This window comes from Dermochelys coriacea, chromosome 1 (assembly GCF_009764565.3).
Source record: "Dermochelys coriacea isolate rDerCor1 chromosome 1, rDerCor1.pri.v4, whole genome shotgun sequence".
In the NCBI taxonomy this organism is placed as follows: domain Eukaryota; kingdom Metazoa; phylum Chordata; order Testudines; family Dermochelyidae; genus Dermochelys; species Dermochelys coriacea.
Genome location: NC_050068.2, coordinates 25122784 through 25138492, shown reverse-complemented (window position 1 = coordinate 25138492; position 15709 = coordinate 25122784). Strand labels below are relative to the sequence as shown.

The 15709-nt window shown below is 41.3% G+C and overlaps 1 protein-coding gene across 9 annotated transcripts in view; it reads right to left on the bottom strand.

The window, feature by feature from the left end:
- The window catches only part of FAT3 (FAT atypical cadherin 3), a 576249-nt gene that overhangs the window by 326526 nt on the left and 234014 nt on the right, over positions 1–15709 (bottom strand). For all 9 annotated transcript variants that reach the window (XM_038409118.2, XM_043504135.1, XM_043504136.1 and 6 more), the window contains exon 3: positions 2677–2991. In XM_038409118.2, coding sequence (XP_038265046.1) covers positions 2677–2991 — 315 coding nt within the window. The remainder of the gene's footprint in view (positions 1–2676; positions 2992–15709) is intronic.

Below are 15709 nucleotides of genomic sequence, written 5' to 3'. Positions count from 1 at the left end.
CTGAGGCAAAAACACTCAAACACCACTCACCTATACTGCCATCGCTACATTGCCACCTGTGACATATCTGGGTTCATATTAAATATATTAAGCTTTATTTATTGTACAGCATGCTGCAACATTTAAATCTGCCTTGCAAAGCACTACATAAATTACAGCTTTGCTGAATGTCAGCTAGCACATAAAGCTACACAAAATCTGAGACAAATCTCTTCTGTACATGCTGGAAAATGATAAATCTATTTCTTAATTACTAGAAAACATCATAGCTGAGAACCTGTTTCTTATAAAAATCGTATCAGTAAGAAAAGAATGTGGTTTGAGAGAGTTTAAAAGTAGCTTCGGCTGAAGGCTACTTTCTAAAGCTAACAGTGTATGTTTCTCTCTCAGCTTTGAGTTTCCCACCTCCTATTGCTGTCACCGAGAACTGTGCTGCTAAAACCCACAGCGCTTTGATAATTTATGAGACTGTGATTCCAATCCCTGGCTTTAAAATTGGAAACGTCCCTTCTCAGCACCACAGAACCACCGTACACATATACCACCAATCTATCCACAGAAGAACTTGGAGAGGGGGAAGGGGAGAGGCATTCCATCCAGTTTTCAGTGTTTTCCATTTTATTTCTCTTTAAGTAAGCTGCACAAAGGGAGCGGATTTATCCCACATGTACACAATCCTTCACAAATCATACACTGGCCAGAAGATTCCCATAGCACAATAAGGTCCCTCCGGAGCTACTGAAATATAAATGTTAAATATTAAATATCTTACTTGCCATCGGCACTAAAAGCTCTGAGAGAGTTTGCAGAGCTTAGGAGGGAATGGCTGAAGACTCTAAATTCCAGCCATGTAACAGTTTTACCTCATAAAACTAAGCAAAGCAAGCTTCAAATTAAGCTCCCTATTGAAAAGAATGGAGGCATCCTTGTGAGAGGAAACAGTCCTGGTTCCCTGATCGAGGGTGCTCTTATAGCTATTATGATTATTTGTATTACTGTAGTCTTGTTGCTGGACCTGGACTGCACTGTACTACGTCTCGTCTAAACGCAGAACAAAAAGACGGTCCCTGCTCCACTGACCTTGACATCAGAGGCAGTGCAGTTGCACTGAACAGGCTGTGCTGAAAGATTTGGGGAGTCAATGCAGGGGAAGCACAGGCATTATTACAACCCAGCTCATCTGGGGCTTCTTTCACAATGGGAATTTGGGGGTGGGGCCGGTGGCTCAACCCTCCTCTTCCATCCCTTATCATGGGAAGATGTGTGATTTGGGCTTTAGGCTGTGTATCTGCAGCAGATTCAGCGAGAGCACTTATTAAGGCCAGTCTGCAGGGTTATGCCTGAAAAGAAGTCCACCAATTTTTTTTACCACATATAGTAGCTGGGCTGCCTAGCCAAATACTGCATGGTAGCAAAGTTATTTACCCCCTGTTATTACTCACAACTGATTGTATTTGCCTTTGACTTGCGTACACATACACAGATGTAAGTCTTTTAAAACAATGTAAATTGAGGTTTATTTAAAGCAGTGCAGAAGGCATTTGGCCATACATCTTTCATTAGAATGAATTGGGGGCGGTGGGTGAAAGCTTTCAAAAATCTCTGCCTATTGCTATGAAATATCCCACCACCTCCTTGGCTACAGATTATGCTGTCAGGTCCACATCAAGTCGAGAAGGTTTGCAAGGCAGATAATGGATGGTAGACAGCTTGATAAACACAGCATGGAGGCCATTTTGCAGCAGGATACAGGTATGCATGAAGGATAACGTAAGTGGTCTCAGGCTCAACCACCTATTGCACTCTTTACTGTTCCCGAGTGTTAATTCTTGATCTTCCAGCTAAGGTGTGGTATTTTTAGCGGCCTTATTCAGCAAAACTTTAAAGCACATGCATAGTCCCACTGAAGTCAATGTATGCATGCTCAAGTGCTCTGCTGAATTGGGGCCCAGGTGAGCTAACAGGTGACTGCAGTGCAGCTCAGAAGAATAACCAGACAGACAGCATCATATCTGTAACATGTCACACATATGCCCAGAACCCCAGCTGGTATAAATTTGTGTAGATTCAATTTAAGACCCAAGAGACCATTAGATCATGTAGTCTGATCTGCTGTACAATACATGCCATAAAACTGCATCCAGTTAACTCTTGTATTGAATCCAATAACTTGCGTTTGACAAATGTTGACTTCAACGGGGCTACAACCAAATGAGAATTTATCCCATAAACTACAACAGCTCTAACCCACTGGTAAATCTTCCATAGCAGCATTAAGTGTACTTAGTATATCAAAGCCCTATCCCTTCGGGTAAAGTTGATGGGTAATATTGAGAAGCTATGAAAGAGGAATAAGAAAAAGATCACCATAACGGCAAAAAGAAAATATTGTTTGGGTTGCATCATCTGCCAGTGCAGATGTTTACAGGCACAAAGGTGTACACAACAGTATCACACGATCCTTACACAAAGGCTATGGTTACTGCCACACTATTGAATCAACTGTGAAATTGGAACTTGACTGTCGGAAAAAAGATAGGCAACAATTTTCCCAAAACATCCCCACACACAAAAAAACAGCTTCAGAAGAGTCCAATGCAAGAGACAAACAAAGAAAAGCAGCTCTGTCCAAAATCCGCATTGATCAAGAAACAAAAAGCAATGGTATCTCATTACCTGTTTTTGGATTGATAGCGAAGAAGTTCTGAGGGTTTCCACTCGTAATCCTGTATGTCAGTTTTTCACTGCTGCTGGAGTCGGGATCTTGGGCCTGGATCTGAATGACAGATACATCCTTAGGGGAGTTTTCCATGACAGCCGGATAATAAATGGGTTCAGAGGTCAAAGGGGCATTGTCATTCACATCTTCCACTTCAACATAGACCTCGATGGTGGCATAGAGTGGGACGACACCACGATCAGTCGCATACACGGTTAGCCAATAGGATTTGGTTGTCTCTCGGTCAAGGACATCTGCAGTATAGATAACTCCTGCAGGAAAGACAGTAAGCACAGTACTGTGGGTTACCAAAAACAACAGAGATAATAAAAGGTGCATCTTCACCTGATGTGTAGAAGGAGAGTATGGTGCAAATGTATAAAACATGTCAATTGCAAAAAATTACTAAATCATTAAATATGCATATGGACAAAATGACAACAGAAATCTATCCTCAGCCATCTGTTCTCAAACCCTGTTCGACACCTCCACTCTTACCCTAAGAAAAATCTGGGAAAAGAGATGGGCTTAGCAGATTTGGAGTGGTGAGGGGCAAGTTCCAGAGTGAATAACACATCACCAAAAATGCCCTGGGCAACAACCCCATCTTCTTTAAACCCTGGGATTGTCACATCAGTGGTTCTCAACCTATTTACGATTGTGGGCTGCATATACAACACTCAATGATTTATTGGGCCGCAACCACACAATATATATAGGATTGTAGGGCTCTAAGAATGTCACATGGGCTGCTGCTATGTGCAGATTGGGTCGCAAGCGGTCCACAGGCCACAGGTTGAGAACCATTGCATCAGATGATCACAACTGATGGGAAGGAGAGAGTTCCTCCTCTCAAAAGACCTCCTCAGACTTCGCTACAGATACTGAAACAAACAGGTGATGAAGATTATAATACTGACATTGCTTTTAAATTAAACCAAACAGTGATAACACATTGTCACACATTGCAAATGTCCCAGATAATCAAGAGCCTGATACATGCAAGGTAGCAAATCAAAGGATCTTCCATAGAAACCTATCACACTCTTTATTAATCAAGGCCCATCCACTCCACCTGCTGAGGACAGAAAATCGCAAGAGGTTTCCCATCCACTCTGAGTGTGTATGTAGAGCTGCCACCCTTTAGGATATATATAACTACACGCCACGCATACCCTTCCCCAAAAGCCATCCCCCACCTTCAATTCAGTCTACAATGATGTACAGACCCATTTTTATCCCACTGAAATCAAAAGCAAATACCACATTGACTTCAGTAAAAGCATCACAGGGCCCTTAAATTGTAAATTCCTTGTGGCATAGCCAATTTCTTACAGAGGTCCAATCCTAATTTCAGAATTTACGTTCCTATTGACTTCAGAGCAGACTCTGTGTTTGCAGAGTGACAAACACAGTAACAGTGCACAACTAATAATAATACCAAAATAAATGCATTCAGCTGTATTTTTCCCACCACTTTTGGGATGTATTCAAAGACCATTTAGTTATCCTAACCCAATGCTAACCTTTTGGCAGAAATACCAATATAGCTGAACTCAAGGATGAAATATATTAACAGGGACAGCCTGGATAAAAGTAAGTCATGTTGCTAATAGAGAGAAATTAGTGAAGAAGCTGTAGGATAGGATGGTAATAAGAAACTTGGATTTAGCCACAGATGCATTTGGTACTAGATAAAGAATTTAAATGCATCGAGTTTTCATTCAGGAGACAGATCTGCTCATGGGCCAGAACTAATGGGTTATTTTTGATTACACCATTCCGCACAGGACTTTCCGTAGCAGCCTAAAGCCTTACACAATCTTTAAGCTAATCAAAATAGATGAAAGTGATCCTTTATAAATTCAGGGCTGCACTTGTGCCTTGGAGGCCAAACCAGCCATTTGTGATGGGTGTTGGTTCAGCCAGGATTCCAGCATGTTGCAGTGAGATATCTATTGTCTTTTAAATGGTTTAAATCTAGCTCCCCAGTTTTAGCTCTAATGGCCTGTGTGGAAGGGGTAAGATCCATGGTCCCAGCCTCATCCCACTCTGGAGAGACTAGCATGGTGGCTAAGAAGTGACTCTACTCACCTGCCTCACTGGGCATTGTCCTTGATGAGAGAATGTGAGTGGGGGAGGAGAGATAAATCATTTATACACATTGAGTTTATGTACCAATGTGGGCCAGAGATTGTACGCACTCCACAAGGGTTATCACAGCTCCTTCAGGTAGCGAAAACAGCAGGGAATGACGAAGGCAAATCACTCATGTTATAACACCTCCAGAGAGATGCCAGCTTCCCTATACCGGAAACCTACTGACCGCTATGCCTACCTACTTGCCTCCAGCTTTCATACAGACCATACCACACGATCCATTGTCTACAGCCAAGCTCTACGATATGACCACATTTGCTCCAACCCATCAGACAGAGACAAACACCTACAAGATCTTTATCAAGCATTCTTACAACTACAATACCCACCTGCTGAAGTGAAGAAACAGATTGACAGAGCCAGAAGAGTACCCAGAAGTCACCTACTACAGGACAGGCCCAACAAAGAAAATAACAGAACGCCACTAGCCATCACCTTCAGCCCCCAACTAAAACCTCTCAAACGCATCATCAAGGATCTACAACCTATCAGGAAGGACGACCCATCACTTTCACAGATCTTGGGAGACAGGCCAGTCCTTGCTTACAGACAGCCCCCCAACCTGAAGCAAATACTCACCAGCAACTACATACCACACGACAGAACCACTAACCCAGGAACCTATCCTTGCAACAAAGCCTGTTGCCAACTGTGTCTACATATCTATTCAGGGGACACCATCATAGGGCCTAATCACATCAGCCACACTATCAGAGGCTCGTTCACCTGCGCATCTACCAATGTGATATATGCCATCATGTGCCAGCAATGCCCTTCTGCCATGTACATTGGTCAAACTGGACAGTCTCTACGTAAAAGAATAAATGGACACAAATCAGACGTCAAGAATTGTAACATTCAAAAACCAGTCGGAGAACACTTCAATCTCTTTGGTAACTCGATTACAGACCTAAAAGATGTAATACTTCAACCAAAAAACTGCAAAAACAGACTCCAACGAGAGACTGCTGAATTGGAATTAATTTGCAAACTGGATACAATTAAGTTAGCCTTGAATAGAGACTGGGAGTGGATGGGTCATTACACAAAGTAAAACTATTTCCCCATGTTTATTCCCCCCCACCCCACACTGTTCCTCAGACGTTCTTCTCAACTGCTGGAAATGGCCCACCTTGATCATCACAACAGAAGGTCTCCCCCCCACCCCCTGCTCTCCTGCTGCTAATAGCTCACCTTAAGTGATCACTCTCATTACAGTGAGTGTATGGTAACACCCATTGTTTCATGTTCTCTATGTATATAAATCTCCCCACTGTATTTTCCACTGAATTCATCCGACGAAGTGAGCTGTAGCTCATGAAAGCTTATGCTCAAACAAATTTGTTAGTCTCTAAGGTGCCACAAGTACTCCTTTTCTTTCAGCTTCTGGAAAGGCCAACATATTCTGATTCAAACTGGATTCTCCAGAGACCAACAGAAAAAGAAATTACTTTTGGATAAATAGCCCAGGTTTAAACTGACTCAGGACCTTCATTTTAGTTCCTGACTGGATGAACTTGTAATCACAGGAAAACCCAGTTGTGGGGTTTGAAGGACTAACCCCTACCAGAGTCCCATGTTGGAGTTGGGGGTGACCTCAGGTAAGCTTTTTAGTATGTGTACAGGTTCTTTTATTGTTTTTATATGTTTTCTTGTAATGCTTTTACCTTAAGAATAAATGTGTTCGCTTAGATGAAGCTACCTGGTAACTTGTAAGCAATACACTGGTCATTGCCCTCAGAGAAAGCAAAGTGCAGGCACTGGCCTTTTAGGCAGACAGGCTTGCTGGACATATTAGGGCAGATCAGAGAGCTGGACAGCCTTAAAATCCCCGATCAGGAGGGAGTGAGACATGGATCTCCATCCAGGACAGTGGTGGCTGGGAGCCAGAAACCCCTATGCGGGTGCCCTTAAAGGACCATGGAGGGGAAAATATAGGTGCAGTTACTGTGAAACTGTGACAGAAGTCATATCCAGCACCCTCCCCACTGATTTCTGCTCAGCACTGGAGAGAATAATAAGGCCCAAGTAGTCAATTAGTAGAGGCTTTTGAAGTACAAACACTTGTCCACTAGGAAGTATACTGAGGCTACCAACTTACTTCTGTGCTTTAAAAGTTTTTAAACATCAAAAAACAAAAAAACCCTTTTTTGTTGTGAACAGTCTATCTGATAAGAGCTCCTATGCACTTCAATCCAATGCATAGACAAAAAGATAGAAAGGGAGAAAATGGCATGAATTCCAGCAATATAAATACTCAAGTCTTTTTACAGCAGCATCAGGTCCATGTCCTTGTTGATCAGATATATTAATCACCTAACACAGGGAAGTAATACAGTGCTTTAGAACAAAGGAAGAGTATATTCTAAATATCCCTTGTCGGCAGGCCCTGCCACATAATGACTTTCTATAAGAACATGGATGAAATATGTAGTGAATAGTGATGGAAATACCTAAAAGTCCAGAAGAGAAATGACATTCTGTGAATGAAAAGAGCCCATAATAAACAACGCACTCTGGAAATAAATAAATAAATACATCCAACCAGGAAGGGATAAAGCAAAGAGATGAAGAATAAATAGCCATAGAAATGCTAATTTATCAAAAAGATGAGAGGGATTATTTTAGATACGTAAACAGAAATTGAAATGACTGATTTTTTTTTTTCCCCCAAGGAGAGCAGGGGAATGTGCTGGGAAATTAATGGCTGTTTTTGAAGCCGAGTTCCACTAGTACTGAGCTGACAATAAATATATTTTCTGAGACCTTCCTTTACTTTATGACTGCGGGCAACGGTTACTTTGCACTTCTTCATTTTACAGGGAAAGGATCACAAAACAAGTGTTGGCAATTGCCAATGGGTCTTTTCCAATGGATTTAAACATTGATTTATTAAAATGTTCCAGCTACAGATTAAGTTCCTTTGCTCAGTATTTCTTGTCATTTCACCTGCCATGAAACAGGAACTTGATAAACATATTAAAAGTTTATCTACTTTCATTTGGATGTTCTCTAACTATACCACCTCCCAATATCCTCTGCTGACACAGTCTTTTGGAACTCTCCACAAGAGTGCTCCCAAGTGAAGCACAATAATTTCCTCCACATTTATTATCGCTATCGAAGCATCTACAGGATCCACTAAGTTCCTAATACCTGATCCAAAGCCCAATGAAGTCATTGGGAGCCTTTCTACTGATTTCACTGGGCTTTGGATCAGAGGGCTAGTGCATAACCAACAGCCCTTCCAACATTTCCTGAAGTCTGTTGGTGCCTCCTCCCACCCCAGCTTCCAACAGAAAGAGAACTTTATTTTAAAAAGCCTAACCTTTATGGTTGTGAAACCTTCTCAAACGTGAACCAATGCATCATCGTCTTCCTGCGTATCTAGATAAACTAATCTTAAGAAAGCTTTTAGACAGTCTCCAGTCATTCAGAAGGATCAAACTTTATATCAGTGTGGTGTTAACTCTGAAATATGTTTGCTGTTCATTATATTGGCATGAAATCAATGTGCATATCACAGAGTGGTTGATATAATATCATCACAGACATTAGGAGGTGGAAAAGATTCTACTAGATAATCCAAACCTTATCTTAAACTTATCCCTGTAGTAGCTGTGTATTATTGAGAATGAACAAGAAAGGAGAGTAGAGAATGTGTGTGAATGCAGGATCACCAGAGATGCAAAAAAGACTCCATTATCTTCAAAACTGTAGCCACTATTTTACTTCTTAGCAAATAAAATATGTTAAAGGTAGTTACAGAATGTTCACAGAAGAAAAGAACTTTATTTGCATCTGACACAAAAGTAGAGAGAAGTGGAGATTTGTGCTTTCAGCTGCAAGCTTTTCCATGGACGTGGGATGACCTTCTTCATGTGTGAGCTGCGAACCAATTTTAAAAGAAATACAAGTGAGACAGTCATCCCCATTGTGAACAAATCAAGACATGCCAAGGATCACCATTAGTGATTCAGACAAGCATTCACCATTCAGTGATTTTTTGGGGGGGGGGGGGGAAAGAGGAGGAAGAGGGAACATCTGAGTTATTTCCAGACCCTTTTACAGCTGAACTTGAAAAGTATATTGACATACAATGTTCCAATCCGCTGTCACCATCTTTTATGAAAGACTCACTTACTGAATTTCTGTAAAATGACAACTGAGTTCCAGATAGACAGTATATAAGAAGGCTGTTTGTCGCACCCTCTGTGGAAGTAGTTAGATTTGTGAACAAGTTTTTTCTTACAGTGCTTCTATAGAAATCAAAGCTTTGCAACTCCTTAAAATCCTGAAACTTATATTCCCTAAGGCACGTGGTACCCTCAGAGAGAGAAACCAAGACATCAAGAAGCTGAGGTCAGAAAAACACCACCATTGATCTGCCTTCCACTACAGCCGTCAAAGTACATTTGGCCTTTGTGATTTGCAAATCGCTGTGTGCGCTAAGAACATTATAAATGAAAAACAACAATAGTATGCATTTATCTCTGGTTAAAATCCTACGCACATTTCAATGTAAATTAAACACAGCCCTCGGGCTCTTGGCAACATGCCAGCATAGCCCTCCCTGCTGCAAAGGTTGTGCAGCAACTTTCTCCTAGAGGCCTGTTTTCCCTCTTTCCCCAGCAAAAGAAAAGGATTTAGCCACTTTCTCCATTGATACTGATAGGCCTTTATCCATGGCACACACTGAAAAGCTACATTAAAATGAGACATAAAAAATACAGTGTGAATTAGAGGTTAGTACAGGGGAGAAGGAGCCAGTGCCTACAATTCTATTCCTGGCTCATCCAGTGTTCTGCAAAATCACTGAAAGTGTCAGAGTCACTTCAAAAATCATCTGAAAGTTTTGTATTAACTATTATTGCAAGAAACCACTCAAGGTTGTTACAGCTGAAACGGATCAAGAAGAACATTATTTTTCTTCTTTCTTTTCTTTTCTCAATGCTGTTGGTCCAGCGGCTGCTGGGCCTTAAACTCTGCTAGCTTGTGGTAGTTATTAAAATAGGACTTGGCTAGCAGAGCTTGGTAGTTTGCAATCTGGACCTGTAGTCCCACCAAGGAATATACCTTCTGGCCCAGCAGATCCATCCTCTTTGCCACCCTGTCCGCAGGGGTAGACTTCTGCAAGTGCTGGGGTATGGACCACCAGAGAGCTGTGGGGTGGAGGAGTAAAAAGAAAATCTGCCCTTTGGGCAGGTACAAAGTATCTCCTCTCTGCTCTCTTAGGTGTGGGTCACAAGAGGCAGGGATGCGTCACATGCACCGGTGAGCATTCTAGATGCGTGGGCACCATGGTTGTCGTCTATACTATCAGATCCCATTTCCGCCAGGCCTACCCTTCACACGGAGACGGCTGAATGCTTGTCTGACTAGATCCACGTATGATCTCTCACCCTGACCTAGCCCAGCTTGGGGAGGAACCGCTGCGCTTAGGAGTAGTCCGCAGCGAGGATCTGATCTTGTGCCTGTGAGAATGTTTTTTACTCTAATGTAGGGACTTATCCTCGGTACCAACAGATCAAGGGCATGGGAGGTGCTCAGAGGTGCGCTCACCACAGGTGACAGTCATTGTACGGGGGTTCCACCAGTCCCAGATATGCAGGGCATCGTCCTGGGCGTGGGGTGTTAGGGGGACAGGGAGGGATCTGTCCCTCAAAGGGGGAAAGAACTACACTAACTTGTCGATCTACCTACAACAATTTATAACCATATATGCTGAATGAAAAGTAGTCACTCTCTCAACAAAAACTAAGAGGGCGAAGGAACAGGGGTTCCAAGTCAGGCCATGAGGCAGTAAGAGGGAACTAGAGAGGCATCGACCCGCCCTACCTATTATGCCCCTCTGCTGGGAGTACGAGGGGACGCAGTATACATGTGCGGGTCAATGGACACTGCTAACAAACACTTCCGGCCTCAGGTGCACATGCACCCACATAGGGATCATCATTCGAAGAAGAAATACTGTTACAACACATGAGAACTGGATTTCACTCCTCTGCCTTTGAAACAAAGGAGTCGAACACAAACAGTTTAGGAAATAGTAACCATTTGGTCTCAAAATAAAAACAATTATGGGTATATGTGTGCATTACGCAGAGGTAAGCATATATAAAAAACATGGTAAAACTCTGTTTTATCACTCAAAATTCACAGGGGGAAAAAGATTGATTTTTAAATGCTACTAATTATTCATAAGCCTCATCAAAGTCTCAGTGTTTTTAATAGTAGTGAACCTCAGACCACATTTGTCACACAACCAATAGCCTAGTTCCTTGCTAATGTTTCCTTTTTAACTAAAATAAATTTTAAAAGACAGTTGGATAAGGACATCATTCAAAAGCTCACCGTTGAAACTAAAGAAAACAAAAAATCTTAAAAACCTAATCAGGGCTCATTGAAATTTATACATTATTCACAGTCAAAGAGAAAAAAATGGTTGAAACTAGGGCTGTCAAATGATTAAAAAATAAATCACAATTAATCAAATGATTAATTGCACTGTTAAAGAATAATATATCATTTATTTAAATATTTATGGATGTTTTCTACATTTTCAAATATATTGATTTCAATTACAACAGTAAAAAAAACAAAAGAAATAATATTTTTCAATTCACCTAATACAAATACTGTAGTGCAATCTCTCTATCATGAAAACTGAACTTACAAATGTAGAATTTATGTACCAAAAAACTGCATTCAAAAATAAAACAATGTACAATTTTAGAGCTTGCAAGTCCACTCAGTCCTACTTCTTGCTCAGCCAATCGCTGAGACAAACAAGTTGTTTACATTTGTGGAGATAATGCTGCCCACTTCTTCTTTACAAAGTCATCTGAAAGTGAGAACAGGCGTTCTGATAGCACTGTTATAGCTGGCATTGCAAGATATTTGCATGCCAGATGTGCTAAAGATTCATATGCCCCTTCATGCTTCAACCAATGTTCCAGGGGACATGCGTCCATGTTGATGACAGGTTCTGCTGGATAACGATCCAAAGCAGTACAGATGGATGCATGTTCATTTTCATTATCTGAGTCAGATGCTACCAGAAGAAGGTTGATTTTCTTTTCTGTTGCTTTGGGTTCTGTAGTTTCCACATCGATTGTTGTTCTTTTAAGACTTCTGCAAGTATGCTCCACACCATGTCCCTCTCAGTTTTTGAAGGCACTTCAGATTCTTAAACCTTGGGTCGAGTGCTGTAGGTATCTTTAGAAATCTAGGATTGGTACCTTCTTTGTGTTTTGTGAAATCTGCAATGAAAGTGTTCTTAAAATGAACATCATGTGCTGGGTCATCATCTGAGACTGCTATAATATGAAATATATGGCAGCGCGTGGGTAAAACAGAGCAGGGATATACAATTCTCCCCCAAGGAGTTCAGTCACAAATGGAATTAACACATTTGTTTTTTAACGAGCATCATCAGAATAGAAGCATGTCCTCTGGAATGGTGGCCAAAGCTTGAAGAGGCATACAAATGTTTACCATATCTGGCCCGTAAATACCTTGCAACGCTGGCTAGAAAGTGCCATGCAAATGCCTGTTTTCACTTTCTGCTGACAAGGTAAATAAGAAGAGGACAGCATTACCTCCTGTAAATGTAAACAAATGTATTTGTCTTAGCGATTGTCTGAACAAGAAGTAGGACTGAGTGGACTTGTAGGCTCTGAAGTTTTACACTGTTTTGTTTTTGAGTGCAGTTATGTAACCAAAAAAAAATCTACATTTGTAAGTTGCACTTTCACAATGAAGAGATTGCACTACAGTACTTGTATGAGGTGAAATGAAAAATACTATTTCTTTTATCATTTTTACAGTGCAAGTCTTTGTAACCAAAAATAATAATATACACTTTGATTTAAATTACAACACAGAATACTATATATAAGTAAAAAAAGTCCAAAATATGCAATAAATTTCAGTTGGTATTCTATTGTTTAATAGTGCGATTAAAATTGCAATTAATCGTGATTAATTTTTTGAGTTAATCACACGAGTTAACTGTGGTTAATCGACAGCCCTAGTTGAAACTAGTATAGGTGAATCCATATTATTATTAATTATTTATTTATTATTTAATTACCATAGTGGCTGGGAGCCCTAGTCATGGACTGGGATCCTGCTATGCTAGGCTCTGTATACACACAGAACAAAACATGGTCCCTGCCCTAAGAGGTATACTTGGGGGGCATGGATCAGCATTCACATTGCACACCTCATCAGTACCCAGCCCAGGCCAGGGAAGCTAATAATCCAACCAGCAGACCAAATTCGGTGATGAATCCTGGTCACGTGCTACCTGAGGCACATGTGCTAAGAAGCAGAAGGGACATACAATCAAAGTATAAGATAAAAAACCTCCGATGGATACAGGCAGAGAGGGGAGTACTAGTGAGAAATGAGAAAACATGGTCAGCATGACTAGCAGTGGTTTCAGCACACCAGCAGCCTAACCGCTGTCGAGTTTTTTGCAGCCATCACAGCAAAAAAGTGTTTTAATGAGAGATGTGAAGGCAGATAATGAAGTCGCTTTACAGATCTTTCTCGTGAGATTTGCAAATATAATCCCAAATGTCAGGACCAGCTCCTATTCCTGGCATAAGCCAATTATATTATTTTTGAAGGACTGAAAAGTAAAGGTTATAATTATAAGGAGCCTTATTTTTTAAAAAAGTAAAGAGTGACATGATTTGTAGATAAGATTTTTCTCTTAAAGATTAAGAAAGAAAATGTATGGTTTAAAGAGCCAATATTATACCCAACCCATGTATTTTTGGCTTTAGTAGCTCTCATACAATAGGCCTTGATGTTTATAAAAATAGGGTCTATACCGCCTTTAGTAGGTGTTTGATTATTTCCATTAGAGATAAACTGTAAATACAACATACAAAGATTAAATAGCTTCAGTCCAATTAATATGATGACTGCTCTCAATAACCAATGCAAGAGCTGATTTGCATGTCAGGGGCCTGATTCAAAGCCCTTTGAAGTCAGTGGGACTCAGGGTAAACTTTGTACTGTATCCCACCCCTTTTTAGGCCCCTTCAAGTCAGTAGCTACTCTTCTGAATGCTAGAGATGTCACTGCAAGCACAGAACCTAACCTGAGCATAAGGTGGCCTATAGTAAGTAGCACACACTTCTCCCATTTAAGCACCTTTGAATATCATGCTACTTATTTAGGTGCTTAAAGGTGGATTTAAGTGCCTAAATCAAGTCTCCTCACTCTGAAAATTTTGCCTTCCCATTTTTAATATACCACATCTTTTGTAAATTTTAGTGCATATTAAAATGCCAACCCAACTCCCTTTGAAATGAATGGAAAAATTCCCATAGATTTAAATTGGAATTAGAGCATGCCAAGGAATGGTTCCAAAAGCAACATTAACGCCGTGCAGTCACACATATGTAGAATTTTCTAATATTATTTTTCTGTTTAAATGCATCGCTTACTACCTTACTGTTTATATTGTGAAGTGTATACCATAAACATACCAAACGTGCAATGTAAGCTAGTTAACATTCCCGCTGGAAACTTAAAACTCTTATGATTTGCCATTTTTTGACTGTGCAAATTCAATGTTGCATTAACGTGAAGCCTTTGCATTTGATACTGTACTCTAATAAATAGTTTAATAAAAGAAAATTAGGGAGCCAGTTTTCATTCATGTAATTTCTATTCATATTAAAGATTGCATGCCGATATAAAAATTCCAGCAATCACATTGTTTGATACAATTTCTTGAATATCCCAAATTACCCAGGGTTAACAAGGTTTGAGAGTGGTCAGGGTATTCAACATACAGTTTTGATATCCAGCATGTTGGGGTAATGTGGGGTGCAGGTAAGTAAAAAAATTCCAGTTAACTAAGAGGGAGGGAGTTTGGGTGTGGGAAGGGGCTCAGGGCTGGGGCAGGGGAGGCGGTGCAGGGTGCCAGATCTGGGCGGTGCACACCTCAGGTGGCTCCCAACAAGCAGCAACATGTCCCTGCTGCTCCTAGGCAGAGGTGCATCCCACCCCTAGTACTGTTAACGGCCTGGTCAGCAGTGCTGACTGGAGCCACCAGTGTCCCTTTTTGACAGGGTGTTCCGGTCGCAAACCAGACACCTGGCAACCCTACACCCCACACAACAGTTTAAGACAGGAAGTGAAGTATATCTTATCACACTGAAATTGCAAGAGTCTGGAATCCGGGCCCAGTGTCCGATCAACCTATCAAGCACACCTGGCCTGTAGTAGACTGCCTGACTGATTGGAAGAGTCAGCAGAGCAACTCTTAAGCCCAGCAGTAGCAGCTGAAGAAAGCATTAACCCATGGCTGTGATAGCTCCTGTGCCTTGTTCCCAGTCTGGCTCCTGCCTTGGACCAGGCCTGGCACCACTCCGGGTAACCCAGTTCTAACCCTTGGCTCCATTCCTGACCTCTGATTCCAGCTCTCCTGTTCTAACCACTAGACATGACTCCTGCTCTGACCATGGGGGCCTGACTCCTGCTCCAAGCACTAGGCGTAACTGCCCACGCACCAGTCATGTGACAACAAGGGGAATTAGGCTACATATAATCATTAAACTGAAATTTGCCCCAGACATAATAGCCAGCACACTCTAACATTAAATAGATAAATTACAACGGGCTCTTTAATGATCAGATTAGGTGAGAACCCCAGCTTCATGTTCTAATTGAATGACAGAACCTCCAATAACTGTGCACTCCCTGGCATCATGCATTGGTTTAGCACAGATTCAACTTGCCTCCTACATGCAAATGCCTCCTACTGAATCATGAATGCCGTTTTCTGCAGGGCCTGGGTTTCCCAGA